Source organism: Hemibagrus wyckioides, linkage group LG21, assembly GCF_019097595.1.
Source record: "Hemibagrus wyckioides isolate EC202008001 linkage group LG21, SWU_Hwy_1.0, whole genome shotgun sequence".
NCBI lineage: Eukaryota > Metazoa > Chordata > Actinopteri > Siluriformes > Bagridae > Hemibagrus > Hemibagrus wyckioides.
In genome coordinates this window covers 19,851,577-19,873,710 of record NC_080730.1, presented here as the reverse complement: position 1 = coordinate 19,873,710, position 22,134 = coordinate 19,851,577, and the positions used below count along the sequence as shown (strand labels likewise).

Genomic DNA, 22,134 nt, shown 5'->3' with positions numbered 1-22,134 from the left:
TGGGTTTCTAACTGGACTGTTACTGGTGTTGCTCACAGGCTTTGCCGTACGTCGCTCTGCTGATCGCCATGCTGTTCTTCATCTACGCTGTCATTGGCATGCAGGTGAGCTTCTTAACCAAGTTTGTATGCACTTATATGTGTGATAGGTTTTTATACCAATTTTCCGTTATGGTCACACACCAACACACTCAATTTTGCCTAAATATCTTGTGTAGATGTCAGATTTGAGTTTTCAGATGTTCTGCTGGTCTGTTGGTGTGTTACAGATATTCGGGAAGGTAGCCATGGTGGACGGCACACAAATCAACCGAAACAACAACTTCCAGACTTTTCCACAAGCCGTGCTTTTGCTGTTTAGGTAAACACAACTAATCAACACAACACAACAAGTCTTTCATCAAATCTATCCTGCTAACTGTGAACTGAATGAAAACACAAGAATGGGAGTTTTGTTTACATTTGTGCGTGTGCACTCACTCTTAGATGTGCCACTGGTGAGGCATGGCAGGACATCATGCTGGCCTGTATGCCTGGAAAACTCTGTGACCCAGAGTCGGACTATAATCCAGGAGAGGAAATGACCTGCGGCAGCAGCTTCGCAATTATCTACTTCATCACATTCTACATGCTTTGTGCATTCGTGGTATGATATCTACTGCTCTCTGGTCTAATAACTGTTACAATAATATTTGTTATCTTTAAACTTAAATAGTTTGGTGGCCAAGAAATATACATGTTTGTTATTTTCTTTAAAAGATTTAAAGTTGAACTATAGAAAAAAATGGTTTAAAGTGAAGGCTGAACTCCACACATGTACAAGAATTAAAGTTAGATACACATCTAATGCTGATTTATACATACTAGAAACACTACTGTGTTTGTGTAAACTGTAATAATGTTAATGTTTGTGTTAGTCTGGCACAGAGCATTAGTTTGGGAATCTAAAAGTGTGTGTAGAAAAGCACACACACACATAAGTAGAATAAACTACTAATATGATCTCCCTGTTTCTTAGATCATTAACTTGTTTGTGGCTGTCATCATGGACAACTTTGACTACCTGACCCGTGATTGGTCGATCTTGGGACCACATCACCTCGATGAGTTTAAGAGGATATGGTCTGAATATGATCCAGAAGCCAAGTGAGTTTTGTGTATGTGTGTGTGTAGGAATAGATTTGTACACTAGGACTATCACATCAGCCATGTCAGTGTGTTTTTTTGTTGGCACTGAAATATTAATAAAATTGTGTGTATTTGTGAAATTGAAAGTAAATCTCTTTGCTCTCTCTCTCTCTCTCACTCTCTTTTAGGGGCAGAATAAAACATTTAGATGTAGTGACGCTACTGCGGCGCATTCAGCCTCCACTTGGCTTTGGAAAGCTTTGTCCTCACAGAGTAGCATGCAAGGTTAATACACACACACACACACACACACACAAACACACACACGTTGGGCAATCACAGCATGTTTCCTACCTAAATGTTGCCATGTATGTGTGTGTCTCGCAGCGTCTAGTTGCCATGAACATGCCCCTGAACAGTGATGGCACCGTGATGTTTAACGCCACATTGTTTGCACTGGTCAGGACTGCACTAAAGATCAAAACGGATGGTGAGCAGTTTAAAACACACACACACACACACACACACTCCATATCAGTGATCAGTAGCAGTGATTTTGTTTTTGTGATTGCAGGTAATTTGGAGCAGGCAAATGAGGAGCTGCGAGCCGTAATTAAAAAGATATGGAAGAGGACCAGCATGAAACTGCTTGACCAAGTGGTGCCCCCTGCTGGTGGTCAGTCAACTAGAGAGCATGCGGCTGCCCCTCACACTCGCATCAGAAACCTCCTTTCTATAACAATTATATCTACAGTATATAACAACACACACACGCACACACACACACTTCACAGACATCAGCAATGGCACTAATGTCATCACCTGCTTTGCTATGCTTATGTTTTCCTTGTGTGTGTGTGTGTGTGTGTGTGTGTGTGTTTCTAATGCTCACTTGCCCTGCTGTACCTAGTAGTCCAGAACTTCAATGAGTGTGTGCGTGTGTATTCTGAGCTTTAAGCTTGCATGGCGTTATAGGCCTGCTATGTTTTGTCTACTAAAACAGAGCTTGCTCTCTCTCTCTCTCTCTCTCTGTCTCTTTCTCTCTCTCGCTCGCTCTCTCTGTCTCTTTCTCTCTCTCTCTCTCTCGCTCGCTCTCTCTCTGTCTCTTTCTCTCTCTCTCTCACATTCTCTCTCTTTCCCTCCTTCTCAGTCTTTGTGCTTGAGTGCTTTTACAGCTTCTGTTCCTCCCTGACTGTGTCTGTGTCTCTCTGAAAGCTCCTCCGAATATTCTGAAGCAATTCTGTTTCAGGGTGGTGGCATGGAACAAGTGTTGCCTCTTCTTTCCAAACTTTGTCCCCAAATGCTTGTTTAAAGAAAATTGACGCAGACCCCTGCTTCAGAATCATTCTGTCTCTCTCCTGCACACGCAATAGAGCATACAAACACCTCTCTCTCTCTCTCTCTCTCTCTCACACACACACACACACACACACACACACACACACACACACACTGCTTGTGCTGTTTACTTACATGTGCTGTATAGGTATTTTTTAGGATGCTTGTTAAGTGTTACACTTGTCAATCTTATGCAACACAAAAGGTGTTCTAGTAACTAAAGCATGCAATACTAACAAACAACAACAGAATAACAAACAACTGAAATATTAGTTAAAATTTTTAAAGTTCATAACGTCTTTTTTTTTCTCAACAACAGTATTTGCAGAAGATTATGGAAATAAATATATATTTTTCCTATTAAATGATTCTTTGAATCCAGCTCAGGTACATGAACTAAAAAGGTATAAAGTAGTAAACATTAGCTAACCATCATGGTATACTAAAATAAACATATAATAAACAATAATATTAAAGAGGATATTAGGAAGATCTCTCTCACACCACATGAATATCATGGCACTTAATCCATGATCTTTATGTAGCAACAGTCCCTCACTGAGACTGATGCACAGAGGCCACGCCTCCGTCATTAAAACTGATACACAGAGGCCATGCCTCTGTCATTAAAACTGATACACAGAGGCCACGCCTCCCTCATTAAGACTGATACACAGAGGCCATGCCTCCCTCATTAAGGCTGATACACAGAGGCCACGCCTCCCTCACTGAGACTGAAACACAGAGGCCACACCTCCCTCACTGAGACTGAAACACAGAGGCCAAACGTCTTTCACCGAGAGTAACACAGAGGCCACGCCTCCCTCACTGAGACTGCTACCCAGAAGCCATGCCTCTTTCACTGAGAATAACACAGAGGCCATGCCGTCCTCAGTGAGACAGATACACAGAGGCCACGCCTCCTTCACTGAAATTAACACAAAGGTCACACCTCCCTTACTGAGACTGAAAGACAAAGGCCACACCTCCTTAACTGAGAATAACACATAGTAGCCACGCCTCCTTAACTAACAATGACAGAGGCTACGTCTCTCTCACTGAGACTGATGGTATATTAGTATAATAAAGTTGTGTGTAAATGGAGCGAGGTAGCGTGCTAAAACAGAAGGTGTGTGTGTGCGTTCTATTTATTCAGATGATGAGGTAACCGTGGGGAAGTTCTATGCCACCTTTCTGATACAGGACTACTTTAGGAAATTCAAGAAACGCAAAGAGGAAGGACTTGTAGGAGTGCATCCTACACAAAACAGCACGGCCATCACGCTGCAGGTGAGTTAGAGTGTGTGGATGAAGTGAGTTGCAGATTTTTGCGGTTTCAAAAACAAGATAACTGACTGGGATAGTTGTGCTTTATGGATATGACACTTTTCCAGTAAACAGAAGTCATGTTAATGCTTTTGCATGCGTGTATGCGTAAATGTTTTTGCACTCAGGAATGTTGGCGGTGTTGCTTGGAGACGTGTCTTATTGTAACAGGTTTTGCTTACGGATTATAAAACAGAGTGTGATGTGCTATAAAAAGTGATGTACGGGGACAGATTGTTTTAAAATGCATTTTAAAATGATAACATATAAACTATTGTGCTAAACAATTAATCAGGCAATGCTTTACTACATTAAACAGTAAAAGGACTAACATTCTTAAGGATCACATACAGGTAGTGTTTATTTACTTCCTATGCGAAGAACCCCCTGATTATTAGCCACTAATAGGATATTTGAGCATGAATTATTATAGCCAGTGAAGAGCTAGGTGAAGCATCTGTTCAGCATCTGCACGGATTTCCCTGTCAACCTGAAATGCTATGAAATGAAAATGCTTGGCTTAATGTTACTATGGGAATTTTTCTCTAAGCAGAATCTTTTGTGGTATCTCTCACCTTTGGTGGTTTTGAGGTTCTGATGACTTGCCTATTATTTAAATGTTTTTTTTTTAGTATTCTGCTTAAAGAAACAATCAAATTAGGTTTTAAACAAAGGTAACACAGTGATATTTATAATCCACACAGCAGCCATACAATAGTCAAGAATTTTTAATAATTTTAGTTTGTGGCTTGACATCAGTTCTTAATGTGAACGTGGCAGGGGAGGGGTGGGTATGATTTTTTAATGAATTAATTCAGCAACTAACAAGCCCTGGAGGCATTACACTTGCAAATGTTTTACCACAGATATCAGCCTTCTTGGTCTGGGATAAGTTTTTAGTAGTATGGCTAGCATAGGCCGCAAGGCTCAAAAGTAATTCTGGAGTAAGTCTTATCGCCACTATTGCCAAATATTGAAAAGGTTTCCCCACCCTGCGATAAAAATGAATAACCAGACAAGGCATAAAAAAATCAGAGGCAATTTGCACCCAGACCATGTGTCCTGTGTTGACTTTGTTTAATCTAACCAGTACGCTTAGTCCGTAGCTTTAGTACGAATGTTTCAGTTGAACCGTTTTGGCGATATGCACATATGCGTACATGTTTTCTGTATGTCTGAATGCTGTGTGCATGTTTATTTAAATCCATTTTTATTAGATGCCCTTCACAGTCTCTTCTCATCTTCATTGTCTCCACTGCCATTTTACCATGACTACATGTGTAATCACATTCACGCTTTTAATAGAAGACCGCATTTTTTGGGGAACACATTTTTTTAAATTCACTCTAAGTTCATCTTCAGTGTTTTTTGTTTTGTTTTGTTTTAGCCGATAGCATTTGCTGTAAAAGTTAGCCACGCGTAGTTAGCAAACAGTGCACGAAGAAGGCGTGTGGCGTTTTGTACTCTCTCCTGGTACGTGTGAGGGGATTTGTCCTTGTCCCGTCTCCTGTGAAACATTCTCATCTCTAACACACTGTCCTGTCTGCCACCGTCCTGTGATCGAGAGAGGTCATGTCCCTTACCTGTTACATGTTGACACTGGTGTGTGAGAGCTTTTCTGTGTGTGTCTCCCGTCCGTGTGAATCGCGAGAACTTCGCGAAGCTGCTCAGGTTCTTAGCTCTGCTGTGTTGTCGTGGTTCCAGGCTGGTCTCCGCACGCTGCATGATATTGGGCCCGAAATCCGCCGTGCCATATCATGTGACCTCCAGGATGAGGAGCTAGTAGACTTTATACCTGAGGAGGACGAGGAGATTTATAGGGTAAAGGACTTCACACTTTTACAAGCTCCTTCTGCACAACTGATCAATGTCTCAATTTGCCACTTTTGTAGTATTCATTACAGGAGAGCAGCTTTGGGGCGTTTTTTTCTCCAGATTGAACTGACAGCAAGATCTTTGCTCTCTGTGGTAAATTACGATTGCCTACAAAGCTTTCAGGATCCAGAAAATTAACTGACAACCTTCTTGGAAGAAAGGAGGCTGAGCTGGTTATATTAGTAGGGTTACAAAGGAATGTGCACCGTTGGTGTTTGACTAATGATGTGACCTTTAAATATAAATATTTATATTTTCTCTCCATTAAAATGAATTTATTTCACTGGAAATTTTATATGAAATGATTCACAGATGAGATAGAATCCAATCTAAGTCAAGGGATATTTCAATTGCTGAATTGTATTTGTATTTATTTGCAATCTAGCTTAAAAAGATAAAGATTTAGTGGATATATTAGTTCATCAGATTCACTCATACCATGAACCATTTAACCAGCTTCTTTTCTGTTCGCTGTTTTCTTTAAAAGACATCAGCTGACATAAATAGACCACAGTTATAATGAGATGTAATGGCTTCATCATCTCACACTCGCGGGTGTTTATTAACAGCGAAACGGTGGCCTTTTCGGCAATCACATTAACCACATCAACGGCGACCCTCACCGAGGTTCCGGGCATCAGACCAACGCCACGCAGCGCCCCCTGCAGGTCCATCCTCCCCCGCACTACGCTGACATGGAACAGCCCGTGGGCCGGCTGGACCGCGCCAATGCCATGGCCCAACATAATCATCATCACCACCATCATCATCATCATCACAATCACCACAATTCTTACAGCAAGTCACCCAAGTCCACCAACATCAATCTGAACAATGCTAACATGTCCAGCCTGCCCAATGGAGGCCATAATCGCTACTACCAGCATGCACCAGCCAACGGATACACTGGATCGTACTATCCAGGGGAATACGAAAAGCCCAGGACACCGCATGGACAGAGGTGAACACACAACACTAGTCATTCTCCCTGATGTTGGAGTTCTTGTTGTGTTGCTTTTACTTTTATTGCTAATTCAAATATTACATGCAGTTTTGAACTTCACCAAGTTCATTTAGTTAAAGGTCAATATTTAAAAAAAAATTATTATGCATTGTTTCTTTTCTGTATGTCTTGTATTCCTAGCTGTTTGACACATTGTCTGATCATCGCTCTTAAACGTTATAGAATTTATTTAGCATTTCCTGATGAGTCATATATCACCACCAAAACACCACCTTTTCTCATTTCGGATCAGGATCAACCCGTCCTCCTGTTCCCATTCCCACCATTTTCCTTTACGCTCAACATTTGTTCCCCCAACAATTTATACAAATTTTATACATAATGATACTTCTGTATTTCAAGAAGATGAAATCTGACTGCCGTAGAATACAACCATCCTTCTGCATATATAATACTGCAGTAAATGCCTATACTATATGTAATCCTCTCACTTCCCTTCCTTCTGTGCCCTTTCTTTCTTTCTTTCTTTCCGTAAATGGTTCCTCTTAACAATCTCTCTGCCTTCTGGAGCAGAAGGCGCTACTATGAGACCTATATTAGGTACGTTGCACCATACCAATGCCCTTTGAAAATACGGCTAGCTTGTACTCTAGTCTGCTTTGTGCCAAACCAAATAAGTCTAGACTTGTTACAATTTGAGTAAGCAGAAAATTCTAGATTTCCAGTGAGTTTGAGATTAGGTTCTAGATAACTCCTGGGTCAGTTACATCAACTGGCTTCAGCTAAGGTGGTCTTATGGCTAATTTTTTAGAGAGGACCTTACACCCATTGCACCAACTAAAGGTCTGTGTGAAACTCTATGTAACATCAGTTCATCAAGCTATCTGTGTTATTAACTTGTATACCCAATTATATCCTTATGCTACCACCACCACACATAACAGAAAGAATGGAGCTGTAGAAAAACGGAGTGCCTGGTTTTGTCTAGAAGTAATCCTTCACATTGAGAGTGCTCATGCAAGTCTTATTATTTGCCAGCTGTAAATTAACACACAAACCCATACTAGTTGGAAAGCAGGGTGAAGGTACGATAGCAGTTTGGGTCTACGTTTCTGCCTTATCTGCCATTGAGGAAGTGCTCAAAATGGTATCAAAAATGTTTTTACATCAGAACGTTATTATAGCAGCCCTTCAGCTACAACTTAACAGCAATTCCATGATTCAGCTTACTGCTTACTTATCAGGAAGTATTTCTTCATATATAATGCACTTATATACAGTATGTCTTAATGCACTATAAACAATAATGAGGTGGAACAGTCGTTGTAATTTTTTCTCTACTTGACAAATGACATCATTTCAAGTTGCCTGAGAAACAATCGATAATTTCACTTTACACTTGCCCCCAGCTAGGCTTAAATGTTATGCCCAGTTTTAGTGAAAATGCAGTTTTATGACCTCTTTGTGCAATAGTCTGTAATTTGCGCCCAGAAAGTTACAAGAAGCTTATGAGCATGTGTACCAGGTGCTGGTGCAATCAGCCTCTGGGGATCTTATATAGCCATGTTCTAGATTAAAACTTAGGCCTAGATTTTTATGGAATACATCCACCAAGTGCAGTCTGAGATGAGGCTTCATCTCTGTTTGCGAAATAATCACAAACACAACCCTAGCATTACAGCCATGTCTGTGTCTAGACTTTCTTGGTTTGAACACTTGTGTCCTAATGGACCTGTGCCTGTTTGTTGATGAGGACATCTTTGTTGCATTGCAGCCCTGGTGGAGGTTTGCATGGGCTTGCATGGTCATACTGCTCTTACCCTGAGCAGTGATGGACAGTGTGTGTACAGTGTGTAATCACTGACCTTCTACACAGGTCACGTGGTGGCATCAGGCGCCAACCCACTATTTGTCGTGAGGAAGAGTTTGATGAAGACCGCTACTCTGGGGAGTACTACAGCGGAGAAGAGTTTTATGAAGAAGACGGCATGTTGTCAGGAGACAGGTATCACCACTGTACATCAGATTAAATGCTCATGGGCTGTTAGGATAAATGTTTCTCATTTGATGAAGATAACACTCCTGATTATTCACTGCCAGTATTATTTAAGTCTTCATCTTTGTTAGCAATTTATAAGATATGTTTTTAGTTACTTTAAGTGATCATAAAATCTCTTTTGTCCAGGTATCCCAGCAGCGATCAGGAGTATGAAACTCCCCGTGGCTACCATCATCCTGACAGTTACTATGATGATGACGAGCAGCCCCTTTACCACGACTCATATAGGTCCCCAAAGAGACGGCGGCTTCCTCCCACACCACAAGGTGGACATTTTAGTGCATTTAACTATGAACTGGGCTTTTCTTTGTATATTTTCATATATTAACATTTACAGTAGACTAAGTGCATTTAATTAACATATAAGTAGACTGAGCTCACTGGTGACTAGTAACAATGTTTTTTCTTTACCTTGGCAAATCATTCTCTTTATCCATCGCATGCCAGGCAACCGGAGGCCGTCTTTCAACTTTGAGTGCCTGCGCAGACAGAGCAGTCAGGATGAGCTCCCTCGTCAGCGCACTGCTCTTCCACTCCATTTAATGCAACATCAGGTATCACTGCATTATTGCTGCATTTAACACCTCAAACATTTAACAATACTAATGCAGATGCTACACTGTAAACAAACCAAATAAACCTGCGTCATCCTTATTCATTACAATCCTGAGTGGTCGTTTAAGAAGAATGTAATGGTAACAAAGTACAAAAGTACAAGCTTAACGAGTGATTTGTGCCTGCGAGTGCAAATGCTTTGTTGATGTTGATTAAGTTCAGCTTGGTTTAAAGTTAAATGTAATAATTAGAGGCTTGTTTTCATGTTGTTTATTAACTATTTAAAAATCATCAACCTATTTAGTTTCATAAAAATGATCACTTTTGTATCAGTGATCCTTTGTCTGTTTCAGGTGATGGCAGTAGCAGGGCTTGACTGGAGTAGAGCTCACAGACTCTCACCTACTCGCTCCACTCGCTCATGGGCCACGCCTCCTGCCACGCCTGTTAGTAAAGACTGCACCCCCTACTACACCCCCATGATCCGCGTGGACCGCCCACACCGGGACAGCATGGTTGGCAGCTACTGCTCGGTGAGGAAGAGCTCGTGGTACACAGATGAGCCGGAGTACCAGCAGAGCACCTACTCACCGGTGCACCTGAAAATCCCACCCGAGTACCGGAACCAGTACCACCAGAAGAGAGGCAGTGCTAACAGCCTTGTGGAGGCAGTGAGTCTCGGAGCCACTATTTTTGCACTCGCTATATGATTTGCACTTGAGATACGATGTAAAACGTCAGGGTATTCTGCACAGGCTCTTTGCTAGTTGTAGCATGGATTTTCAAGAGAATGTTAATTTGTTTTGGATTATTATGAAGCCTGGATGTTCTAGAAGATCTGGAAGGTTCTGTGCAATCCACCAGTTTAGTGGTTCTGTGCAATCCACCAGTTTTCCCTGCTCAAAACCTGATTCCACAAAACTAGTTAATTAACATGTTTAGAAAGTGCATGAAAATCACCAGCTTATGCTGTAGATCTGGATATGGAATTAACAACATAAATATGATAAATGTAGTTTAGAGATCCACTGAATGCTAAAATTACTGATATTTTGACTGTGTATTTTTACAATTAACAGGTTTTGATATCTGAAGGACTGGGCAGATATGCTAAGGACCCAAAGTTTGTGTCGGCTACAAAGCACGAGATTGCAGATGCCTGCGACATGACCATTGACGAAATGGAAAGTGCAGCAAGTCACCTGCTGAACGGCGGATTTACGCCCGGGGTCAACGGGGTTAACGTTTACCCGGTCATGACTCAAAGAGAGTATGACGTGCAGGACGTTTCAGCCAACTACAGCGACGAAGAGCCGGAAGCCGACTCCCGGCCTCGCTACGAGGAGGACTTGGCGGACGAAATGATATGCATCACCACGTTATAGCGTCCGGTTAGCATCCAAAGCTAACAGACCAAGTTGTCACACAAAACCGAAATGCATCTATTGGCTTATAACCAAAAGAAGTGCCTTCCTTTCCAGTGGAGTAGAAAGGCACCAGGAGTAAGGACGCACTTGCCCCGCCTACACTCTCCCTATTGGTCGAGGTGCATATCCGTCAAAGGCCCAGGGGGAAGGGGGAGGTTACTTTGCCAGGAAACTGTGTTCCACTCTGTCGGACTTCTGATGGTGACGCTTTGCAGCACACTGCTAAGCTGATGATGAAGTAAATCTGTGCTGAACTGTGACTGGCCGCTTGTGCTGTCACTGCAGGCTACGGACCAATGAAAAGCGACCGTCGCTATTTTCTCCAAGGTGATGACAATCAGATTAAAAATGTCATTACCTCAGTCACTTTATTAAGGGTTTTTGCATACCACGCATGTTTTCAGTGCAAGCTAGGTAAGGCATATCTCCCCGTAGAGGCTTTAGTTTCAATTGATTAATTAAAGGTTGATGAGAATTATTAACTCTTTAGTTAACTAACACCAGTAAGACCATGCTGGACTTTGTGACAAAGATCTTATTGCATTTTAAAATCTGGAAATTAGAACTTTTTTTTTTTGTCAATGATTGCAGCGTTTGGGTTGAATGCACTAGCAGGCAGGTTATTTTTTTATCTTTAGGTTTAGCCTGTTTGTGCTTTCGTAAATGACTATGCTGTAAATTCATTGTAATATAAAATATAAAGAAACTTTGAAAAGAGTCATATTTTGTAATTATGTACTGTAGGAAATAGGAATCAGCAATATTGATCCTAATTGATGTATTATGGAGAGAAAAAACGTGAATTTATTAGATACTGGACTCTTATTGAATTTTTTTTTTTTGCTGAAATGCATTCTTAATCAGTTTGTGTGGGGAAAAAAAGCTGTTTTTATATGAGAGGAAATTCATCTCACACTGGCACAAGATATGCAAATAGTTGTTGTTTTTTTGTTTTTTTTTCACATTTCATCATTTTGTGTGCGTGTGTGTGTCTGAGATTACATGAAACAGCACTTTTACCCACTCCTTCCCTGAAATCCCCAGCATGCAGTATGGATTATAAAGTGAGACACTCTGCTGCTGGACTCTTCTCTAGGGCTTGCGGAGCTGTTGTACATGTAGGTGTGTTACTGCGTTACAGAGGAGGTTCACTCCCAGTGTTTTTGTTGTGTATTTCATGCACAGGAGGTTTGATGTTAAATGCTTTCATGCATTGACTATGCTGCTTAAATCGTGTACTATGACAAAAGACTGAGAGGACGGCCATCGCTGGCATTTCCCTTTAGCGCTGCGGACTGAAATGAGCCTAGCTGAGGGCATAATGATCACGATAACAAAACTGGAACCGTCAACAAGGCAGGGCTGCAGTGGCAAAGCAATATCGATTCCTAATTATCTCTCTGACTCAACGTCTCTCTGGCTTCTGCATATACCTCCATTAACAAAGGCCCTGATTTACTAAGAGCGCAGATCACATGTGCTAAATTTTCGTAAGTTGGGTCCGTTGATTAACAAACAATTGTGTGAATTATCGTGTGTGAAAAGTGTATGTTGGTAAAAATATGAAAAATTACAATTTGGCACGTGTTATTCGTTCTTCGTCTAGCCTTCAAAGAGACTCAGAGATGAGTAAAACTGAAACACAAGCGTAATGGCGTGACCAAGGCGGCGTGTGAATAAAAACCTTTACACAGATTCAGATTAAATGATGTTGGCATCATGTGGGGTGAATATCTAACATGAAACCAACTTTGCTCTGGGAATATGTATTATTCATGTGAATTAACCGACATAATCAGCTTAGAAATGCGAGCGGCTGTAACAAATCTCACTCAGAACTTTTTGCATTCTATGATACAAAACAAAACAAAACTGTGTGGAACAACTAGACCTTTAATATATTGTTAGTTTCTTCTCTCGGGCTAATCTAACAATTAACGATTTCCTTGATTTAAGCTGCAAGTAAAAAATTTGCTTCAAACTATAACAAGAAATTTGTGGACGTAAATGGATCTTGCTCTCTACCTCTTCAAGTAAATCACACAGAGGCTGCCTCATCATTACTCTTAAACATCACGTTGAATTTAAACATGCACCTCAAAGTCTTTCTAAATTGGCAGGTTATTTAGTTGCAACTCTAATTTATTTCATGAATTTAAACTTGGATTATTTTGAGAAACTAAGCCATAATCTTGATAAACCTTTTTAAAACCCTAGTGAACGCTATCGTTTTCTCTAAGCGGAAACAGACTTCTGCAAATAGATAAAAAAAACCCTGCTGTTAGGTTGCACTAATCCGCATGTTGCCGAAGTGACTTTCAGGCTGCTGGTGCTAAATCATTCTGCCTGCATGAACACCGCCCTGGCTTTTGCCCCAAAATGTTCACTGAGGAAAAACTGGACAATTTTTTTTTTTCTTTGTTTGTGCGTGTTTACACAAACACAAACCTTTAGTAAATCAGGGCCCTGGTGTTTCAGCCATTGATTTATTTTTGTTCACCAGAAGTATTTTATCACAAAGTATTTTACATATTGAGGCTTTCTCTCTGGGGGGGTGGGTGGGTGGGGACACTTCATCACTTCCAAAACACTAAATAAAATTCCAGATCACCAAGTGAAATTTTTATTTATTTATTTTTGTTTTTAAGTGTGACTGCAAAGGCACTGCCTTGAAGTGTTGGGTTTCAGCACAGACTTAGAAGAAGCGCTGGAGAAAACGGAGTCGTTAGCGGATTTGTGATGGATTTCCTGATTTGTTGAGCGAGTACTGTGCTTTCAGTCAACCGAACACTGTCATGGGAAAAAAAATTGTGGGTTTAACCACTGCATGTGCACATCTAAAAGGGCTCTCTGAAATGTTTTGTGAGGATAAAATATATGTACATACACAGTGTTCCAGTCTTTATGTGAATATATCTTGTGAGAGGACCAATGCGCATTCTAGGCACATTGTACTATTTGTAGCAATTACTCTTCAAAAAAATATATATGCATTATTTTTTAAAAAGCTTTTTAAAATTTAAAAGTTTAAAAACAACTTGCTTTTACCTCATGTCAGGGATTCCTGAAGAAAATAAAATGTAAAAAAAAAAATCTTAAAAGTTAATTTATATATATATATATATATATATATATATATATATATATATATATATATATATATATATATATGATAATATATTTGGTTCATTCTACACCACTGGGAATTTATATATTAGCACATGGCTGTTGGTCTTTGCACAAACGTCCGTGATTTCAGTTTCTCTTGTTTTCTACTCAGAGTTTTGTGTATTAAGGTAAGAATTTTGTACCTTTTTTCCCCTGTGAATGTGTGTACGTTTTAGTGAAATGCATACTACATGTCATTTAACATCTCACCTTTAAAAGCTGGGACAATACAAAAAGGAAATAAAAAGGAATTAAAAAAAAGAATTACACCTCACCATAATTACACATGGTAACGGGTTTTAAAGAAAAAATGCTTAAAGTGATATACAGGTTTACAAAGAACTGTTTGTTGATTTAAACGTTTTCATCATTTTTCACTCGATAATTGTTACTACTATGAGTATTATGATTATTCTTATTGTAATTAATGCTGTAAGGAAATTTAAGGTCATGATGTATATTGTGTACAAATATCCTGGAAAGATGTGCGATAATGTTCACTACTTGAAAGTCCTGATTTTTGTTCTGTAATTTTTTTTTTTTTTAAGTAAAATGATTTTTCTCTTCGTAGCAGATTTATGAAAACCCTTGAGGTTTTGTATCAATGCATTTTTTTAAAGTATATTTTTTTCTTTTTTTTTTCCCTATTTATTTTGGCCCGGACTTGATTTGAATCAATACTGAAGTTTTATTTTCTAATGAGCATTACTGAATAAAGAATAAAATACCAGGACTGACTCAAATAGCCACTATTTTTTTTACCAGAAAAATATTATATACCATGGCACTGTTATGCTGTTATGTGATTGGTGGTCAGGTATTGATTCATTTTCTATGACAGCAGCTCTGAGAGTAGTGCAGCTACAAATCGCAGGTTTGTATTAATGCATTTGTAGTAATATGTTATGGTTTACAGCAGAACGCTCCACATAATCTACAGCTAATAATAAACAGTAAGTTTTCTATAATACAATGTTTAAGGAATGAGTCTCCAGTGTCAGTACTTTGTAATGATCAGTAAATTATCCACCACATGACAAAGGAATTTCTGTATATTTGAGTAACATGATAAGTATATTTTTTTATACCTCAATCAAGAACAGAAACTAACTTGTTGCACAGTTAGAAAGAAATTTTTCTTTTACAAAAACCTGACACAAAAATGAACCCATGCTCATCTGGTTAACACTTGATAATGCGATTATACATTATTGTTTTATTCATAAATTTGTGGCCAGTGCACACAGTATATGTAAAGCTGGTTGAAGACAGAGACTAGGATATACACGAACCAGGCATTATGCATTATGACCAGCTGCCTAATATTTTGTTGGTCCCCCTTTTGCTGCCAAAACCCTGATGGACTCCACTAGATCCCTGAAGGTGTGCTGTGGGATCTGTCACCAAGATGTTAGCAGCAGATCCTTTAAGTCCTGTAAGTTGTGAGATGGGGCCTCCATGGATCAGACTTGTTTGTCCAGCACATCTCACAGATGCTGGATTGGATTGAGATCTGGGAAATTTGGAGGCCAAATCAACACCTCAACTGGTTGTTGTGGTCATCAAACCATTCCTGAACCATTTCTGTTTTGTGTCACTGCGCATTATCCTGCTGAAAGAGGCCACAGCCATCAGGGAATGGCGTTTCCATGAAAGGGTGTAGATGGTCTGTAAGTGTTGTGGTACGTGTCAAAGGAACATCCACATGGATGACAGGACCCAAGGTTTCCCAGCAGAACACTGAACAAAACATGACACTGCCTCCGGCTTGTCTTCTTCCCATAGTGCATCTTGGTTTCATGTGTTCCCCAGGTAAGAGACGCACACACACCCGTCCGTCCACGTGATGTAAAAGAAAACGTGATTCATCAGACCAGGACACCTTCTTCCATTTCTTTATGGTCCAGTTCTGATGCTCACATGCCCATTGTTGGCACTTTCAGTGGTGCACAGGGGTCAGCATTGGCACCCTGACTGGTCTGTGGCTATGCAGCCTCATACACAACATACAAACTGTCATGCGGTGTGTATTCTGACACCTTTCTATCAGAACCAGCATTAACTTCTGCAATTTGAGCAACAGTAGCTCGTCTGTTGGATCGGATCACACGGGTCAGCCTTCTCTTCCCACGTGCATCAATGAGCCTTGACCGCCCATGACCCTGTCACCGGTTCACCACTGTTCCTTCCTTAGACCACTTTTGATATATACTGACCACTGCAGACCGGGAACACCCCACAAGAGCTGCAGTTTTGGAGATGCTCTAAACCAGTCTTCTACCCATCACAATTTGGCCATTCGTCAAACTCGCTCAAATTCTTACACTTGTCCATCTTTCCTGCTTCTAACACATCAACTTTGAGGACAAAATGTTCACTTTCTGCCTAATATATCCCACCCACTAACAGGTGCCATGATGAGGAGATCATCAGTCTTATTCACTTCACCTCTCACTGCTCACAATGTTATGCCTGATCGGTGTATTACATCTGGTATAGAAGCCCGTTTTGCACAATATAACTCCTGACTCTAATCTGTGTCTTGCGTAGTTTAACCAGCAGATGGCACCACTGTATATTTATGTCACCAGTGCGTTTACATTCTAATCATTACAGACAGTACTAGTCAGCATGGAGCTGTCAAATAGTGTGTGAAAATATAGACTCATTATTTTTTTTATCACTGCTTAAAATTATCTGGCTCAACCTGAACGATGCTGTTAATCACCAACAATGCTAACCTGAACACTATTCAATAACACCACACCACTGTGAAGATATTTGGAGATTTTTCCTCTGATTAATTAACCTATAGCTCAACCTTCTCATATATTTTTATATAAAAATGTTTATCCTGAAAGAGAAATCTCTGCTGTAGAGTGCTATACAGTACAAGAGTGTAAAGAATGTATAAAGCGTGTGTGGTTCACCTGTTTGTTCAGCGTTACAGCGATCACTGCCACTACAGAGCTGACGTTTGTGTAATGGAGAGAGCCTGAGTGATGCATCCAGTTCACCACCACCACCATGATTATCCAACAGTCTGAGCCTCTGTCTTATCATCTGCCAGAAAACTAGACATGAGACAAAAAAATAAGACACGCTCCCCATTCAGGACTGTAAAAGTTTTATTTCACATTTTTTTCACATTGGATTCCTAAAACTATAACTAAAAGTATATTTTATACAACAGCAGCATTGATATCTCAAATCAGAAAGCAGTGATTTATTTTTTCCTAACAGCAGCTCGGTTGGTTGTTTGGGTTATATTAATGTATTCGTCTAACATGGTGTTGTTTGTATAGTAACAGCTCATTTAGTGTGGCATGTCTGGTCCACTTCCTGCTACTGCTTTGAGTTGAGTTCTCTGTCATCGAGTGATTGAGTTTTGTTTAACTTTTTCATGTAGCTTTATTTCTACCCAAAGAACGAAATGAAAGACATTTTTTTTTAGAATGTTTTCAGCTATACTCTTCCCTCTGACAGTGGGGTTTCATTTCTAGTATTTGGATTGTTTAATTAAGTGTGCAGGTACAATTTATCACTTTATTTCTTATGAACCAAAGCAGCAATTGTATCTGTATTCGTCAAGTCTTGAGCTTAGATTAGATCATCTCTGTGACTATGGCTTTAACTGTTTAGCTTAATTGGCAACCTATAAACATAATTAGACAGCAATATATTATATCATGCAACAAAATAAGGATGCACAATAGTTTCTGCAAGATTTTCCTAGGAATGAATTCATGCTCAGCTATGTTGTGTCAAAATCAGCTCTCATCTGCTGACATGAAAACCCAAAGCAAATCAACTGTGTAAAGTCAGATTCATACTTACAACTCCTGGACTCCAGCGGCAGCAGCATGCAGCATTGGTCGCAGCAGATGGCAAACCGCCTGTTAGCGGGCTGCAGATCCAGACTGCCTGGAGAAACGTTGACCAGGGCGAATTTCAGTGGCTGACACATCTGCTTGTGCCGAAGGGTGACCGTGATTGCTGTAGAATTCAGAAGAACAGATGTTAAATACAAAATGGTCATAATGGCTGAGAGAACAATAAGAGCATGAGGCATGACCCGTGGTCTCCGCTAGTGCAGTGGAATTAAGCTGTTTGGGAGTCTCACTCCTGGCTTCTTCACACATTCAGTCAAAGGAACAGGATGTGACTCTATGGTATCATTATAATGATAACTTACAGTATAAATATTTTACATCACACGATAAATTAAATGTAGCTCATTAGATGTCAAAATCCTTTGGTACAAGATCATTTATTTAGTCCAATGTTTAATTTGAGTAGATTATTTTTGAAAATACCATTTTAAATGTTGCAGCTGTTTGACTGGTGTGTCATTAAACATCAAATTCAGCAAAACTGAAACAGCTTTATATCGGCAAAATCTGTTTCCAATAAAATACTGATTGTGTGATAATGTGTGTGCTTCATGTCAGATTACATGATGAAGATCCACTAACAATAAATTAAGGTGAATTACTGCATTCTGTTAGTCATCCACACCCACTAGGAGATCCAGACATAAACTCCTGCAGAAAATGTAAAGCCAATTAATTTAATGCATTGCTTACATTCAGACTTAATAAACCATTTTACTAAATAAAAATTTATATTTTTCTCAACTAAACTGCACACTCATAGAAGAGAATCTTAACAGCACTCTGACCCAAAACAATTGAGATATGAGTGTTGTGTCTGTGCGTGGTCCTAAACATAAATGAAATGTGACATGACTGACAATAAAATATGACCGGCTGGACCCTCTGGACACTGAGTCACTTGTCAATAATTAACCGGCCAATGATCATTATCTCATTAGACGACACTGAGTCTAATCTAATTAACTCCACATCGTCTTCGTCTTTCTGCAGTTCTGCTGCTGTGTGAAAATAAATCAATACAAAGCTCTAAATCCAGTCCTAAATCAGTCAACTTTCCATCTCAAATCATTCAGATTTCTGTAATTCACCAACAGAGACGATGAAAGAGAGAGACAGAGAGAGAGAAAGAGAGAGAGAGAGAGAGAGAGAGAGAGAGAGAGAGAGAGAGCGATGCCCCATTAGAAATACAGCTCAAGTGAAAGTGGAAACCTGCAATTAATAAACATTTACTCTGCTGTGTCAGTATTCAGTATAAAGTCTTGTCTACATTAGAAATATACAGAAGTGCATCTCACACATTATTATTATTTGCAGGTTAAGGAATAAAACATCACTGTGTTGTGCTGTTATGGGAAATTAATCGACGACAGGTGGGTATGTTACATGTACCACCTTGCATTATTATTTTCACATAACTGCACGTCATGAAATGCTTTATTCCTCTTATACCACAACAATCTGTCATTGCAATTGTTTACATTTATATTTAGTTAGGTTTAACGTCATGGAAACAAGTTAAACAACCTGTGACACAAGTTCGCTCCTGCTGTCACTTTTTTTATAGCAACTACAAACATTCTTTCCCTTACTGATGTCTGTTTTCTCTCTTTCAGTTAATTGAAAAAAAAAAAAAAGTTAAAGTTAAAGCATTATCTAATAATCTCATCTGGCCTTAAGCTTTCAGAAACCCTGCTGACTTTTGCCGAGCTCTGACACTCTTTCCTTAAATGTTAAATAAACATTCACCATCTCAATGACATATCCAGTATAAATTAGACTCAGAGAAAACAAGGGTACTGAACAATATCACTGAGGTGGGATATAATCATTAGGGATTTTATACCGATACAGAAAGGTGTGTGTTAGAAACATTGCTCTAAAAATAGTCTTTTTTTTTAAAACCTTAACTCATTTTAGTACACATGTATATTAGTATATCCAGATTCATGCCTCCGTCTTTGTAGAAGATGAACCTGCCCCTGGGTGCAGTGGGGTTGGGGGGGGGGAGAGAGAGAGAGAGAGAGAGAGAGAGAGAGAGAGACGAGAGGAAGGGGTAACACTTTAAAGCAGTGATAATAGAAACATAGCCGGATGCTGAACGCTTCATTTGAGGTCTAACCGTTCCGCTGATTTTTCGTCTCTACCGGAGAAATTCTCACCTCGGTCAATGGACAGCTCGCTCATTTTCCTCCGCTGGAGAAGAGCTGGTGATCTGTGTGACAGCGAGCCGGTGTGGGAAAGCTGAAAAAGGGAGAAAAAACACAGAGACAGATAGAGTGTGTGTGTGTGTGTGTGTGAGAGAGAGAGAAAGACCTAGAGAGAGTGAAGGCGACGGAGCGGTAAAAAGATGCGGCGGCTGCGGAGCGGACTGGAGTTGCGCGCGCGCCCGATGCTGTTCTGGCTCGCGCTGTGCTCGGCGGCGGCGGCGGCACGCGGGTCACAGCACGGAATCCCGCTCGGAGTGTGAGTAGGACCAGTTGCAACCGTTACGGCGCGAAATGATCACGTAGGCTACACCGTCACCTGAAAATAATCAGCGCTGGCGACGGAGAAACCCAAATCCACCCACCGCCGTGCTCAGCACGTGCCAACACCGAGCGAAAGAGTGTCCGGTGCGGCGGTGGTCAGTGCGGGATTTTGGATTGGTGCTTTCTGGAAGAGAAATCATTGTTTTGAGCATCAAATAGTGTTTAGTGTCATTGGCGTGACTAAATAAAATAAACTAATTAGATTTTCTAAAACTGGATAAGATGTTAATGTGGACACCGTCGGGTTTATTTAACCATTATACGTGTTTAATACTCGGACCTGAATAGTGTGTATTAACAGTCACACCGTAATGCTATTATAAGGCTTATTATTTTTTTTAAATGTCATCAATATCAACACCAATTAAAGAATACATTTTTAAAGAAGAGATAAATTGTGTAAAAATGTCCCGACTTTAGAGTCATTTTTAAGATTCATTTAAAATAAATTAATACACTCATATCCTCATATTTATTAATCCGAAGGCTTAATAAAGGAGGAATTCATGATTTAACACAGAATACAATAACATTTAACAAGTATTTAATGTCTTTGAAAATGTAATTAAATACGCGGATTTATTTTGTTTTTAATAATGAAACTATATCTACTATATATTTCTACATATTTGTTTAATAAACTTATTGAAAAATAAAATAAGCCGCAAACATCCTTTTATTATTATTATTATTATTATTAGTAGTAGTAGTAGTAGTAGTAGTAGTATTATCTTGAATCAGCCACGAAAATGTCATCGATTCCGCAGTGTTCAGGTTTTCACACGTTAAATTATTAATAAACACTTTCCTAAACATCGAGTTTATTTCTTATGAATTTTATTTAATCACACACTCGGTTTCTGTGATCGGGGTTGAGGTTGGAGTATTTTTTTTAGCATCTTTACTACAATCCGAAATGAAACCATGAAGCTTTTACACATTTAATCCCAGTCTCACAAAAACAGCTGCAGCTTCTATACAGAAAAATATTCAATATAGAAATATGGTAGAAATAATGTAATAAATTGTATAAACATTTTGTCCTGTTCGCACATTTGTAGGATAATAGATTTAAAGTAAATGCGCGTTTGTGCTGAATTATTAGCTTTATAACACAGACACCAATGCAACAATCATATAAAAATGATTTAGGAGAAAAAACACGGTCATTAAATGAAATACGGATGGGATTCAGACCTGCAGCAGCTTCCCTGGTTTCCTCTTGTAATGATGATGATGATGATGAAGATTATGACCTAGAGAAACTGAGAAAAAATAAACAAAGTTTGAAATTTGTAACACATTTGCTAGTTATTCGTTTATTTGTCCAGGTACGGTTGACATGCTAATTTTCTAGCTAGTTAAATAAAATGCTAAAAGCGCACTATAACAAACTAACAAGTCGACCAGCAGACGTTATCTAACTACTCACCTACTGTTAATACTGATGAACTAACGCAAAAAAAAGCAAAACATTATATTTAATATAGTTTGTCGCTGTTGTATCTGTAAAACACGGTTTTTAGTGTCATATTTTGTTTTATAATATTTATAAACGCTACTCCTTCAGCTAGCCCTCTGCTACTCTACTTAACCGTTAGAGTTTAAACCGTCAAAATTCAAATTCAAATTCAAATTCGAGCGCGTGCCCGAGATTTAACTCGGCGCGAGCCAGCAGGCTCAGCTGTTTACAGTGTACTGCAATGAGAGAAAATATGAAATATAAAACATAAACTCCCACACCGTTTAATATTTAGGACTCAGAACAATGAGATATATTTCTACAATCGCTGGTTACTGCATTAGGAATGAGAATTAGTAAATAAAAAAAAATAGTGTAAAAATAAAATAAATAAAATTATTATTTAATT

The 22,134-nt window shown here is 39.4% G+C and overlaps 2 protein-coding genes across 15 annotated transcripts in view; both read left to right on the top strand.

The window, feature by feature from the left end:
- cacna1da (calcium channel, voltage-dependent, L type, alpha 1D subunit, a) overlaps window positions 1–13,772 on the top strand; it is an 89,191-nt gene extending 75,419 nt beyond the window's left edge. For 7 of the 14 annotated variants that reach the window (XM_058373337.1, XM_058373341.1, XM_058373336.1 and 4 more), the window contains 15 exons: window positions 39–104; window positions 269–360; window positions 486–645; window positions 1,018–1,145; window positions 1,316–1,412; window positions 1,515–1,803; window positions 3,622–3,755; window positions 5,496–5,612; window positions 6,236–6,627; window positions 7,204–7,230; window positions 8,507–8,635; window positions 8,816–8,955; window positions 9,137–9,243; window positions 9,598–9,915; window positions 10,324–13,771. In XM_058373337.1, coding sequence (XP_058229320.1) covers window positions 39–104; window positions 269–360; window positions 486–645; window positions 1,018–1,145; window positions 1,316–1,412; window positions 1,515–1,803; window positions 3,622–3,755; window positions 5,496–5,612; window positions 6,236–6,627; window positions 7,204–7,230; window positions 8,507–8,635; window positions 8,816–8,955; window positions 9,137–9,243; window positions 9,598–9,915; window positions 10,324–10,629 — 2,502 coding nt within the window. In that variant the 3' untranslated portion in view covers window positions 10,630–13,771. Of the gene's footprint in view, window positions 1–38; window positions 105–268; window positions 361–485; window positions 646–1,017; window positions 1,146–1,315; window positions 1,413–1,514; window positions 1,804–3,621; window positions 3,756–5,495; window positions 5,613–6,235; window positions 6,628–7,203; window positions 7,231–8,506; window positions 8,636–8,815; window positions 8,956–9,136; window positions 9,244–9,597; window positions 9,916–10,323 lie in introns of all 14 variants that reach the window. The other 7 variants (XM_058373343.1, XM_058373340.1, XM_058373338.1 and 4 more) reach the window with 4 other exon arrangements.
- A 6,057-nt stretch (window positions 13,773–19,829) lies between these two features.
- Window positions 19,830–22,134, top strand: part of cacna2d3 (calcium channel, voltage dependent, alpha2/delta subunit 3) — a 68,789-nt gene continuing 66,484 nt past the window's right edge. The window contains exon 1 of the mRNA XM_058372856.1: window positions 19,830–20,198. Within this exon, the coding sequence (XP_058228839.1) occupies window positions 20,083–20,198 (116 nt within the window). The 5' untranslated portion in view covers window positions 19,830–20,082. The remainder of the gene's footprint in view (window positions 20,199–22,134) is intronic.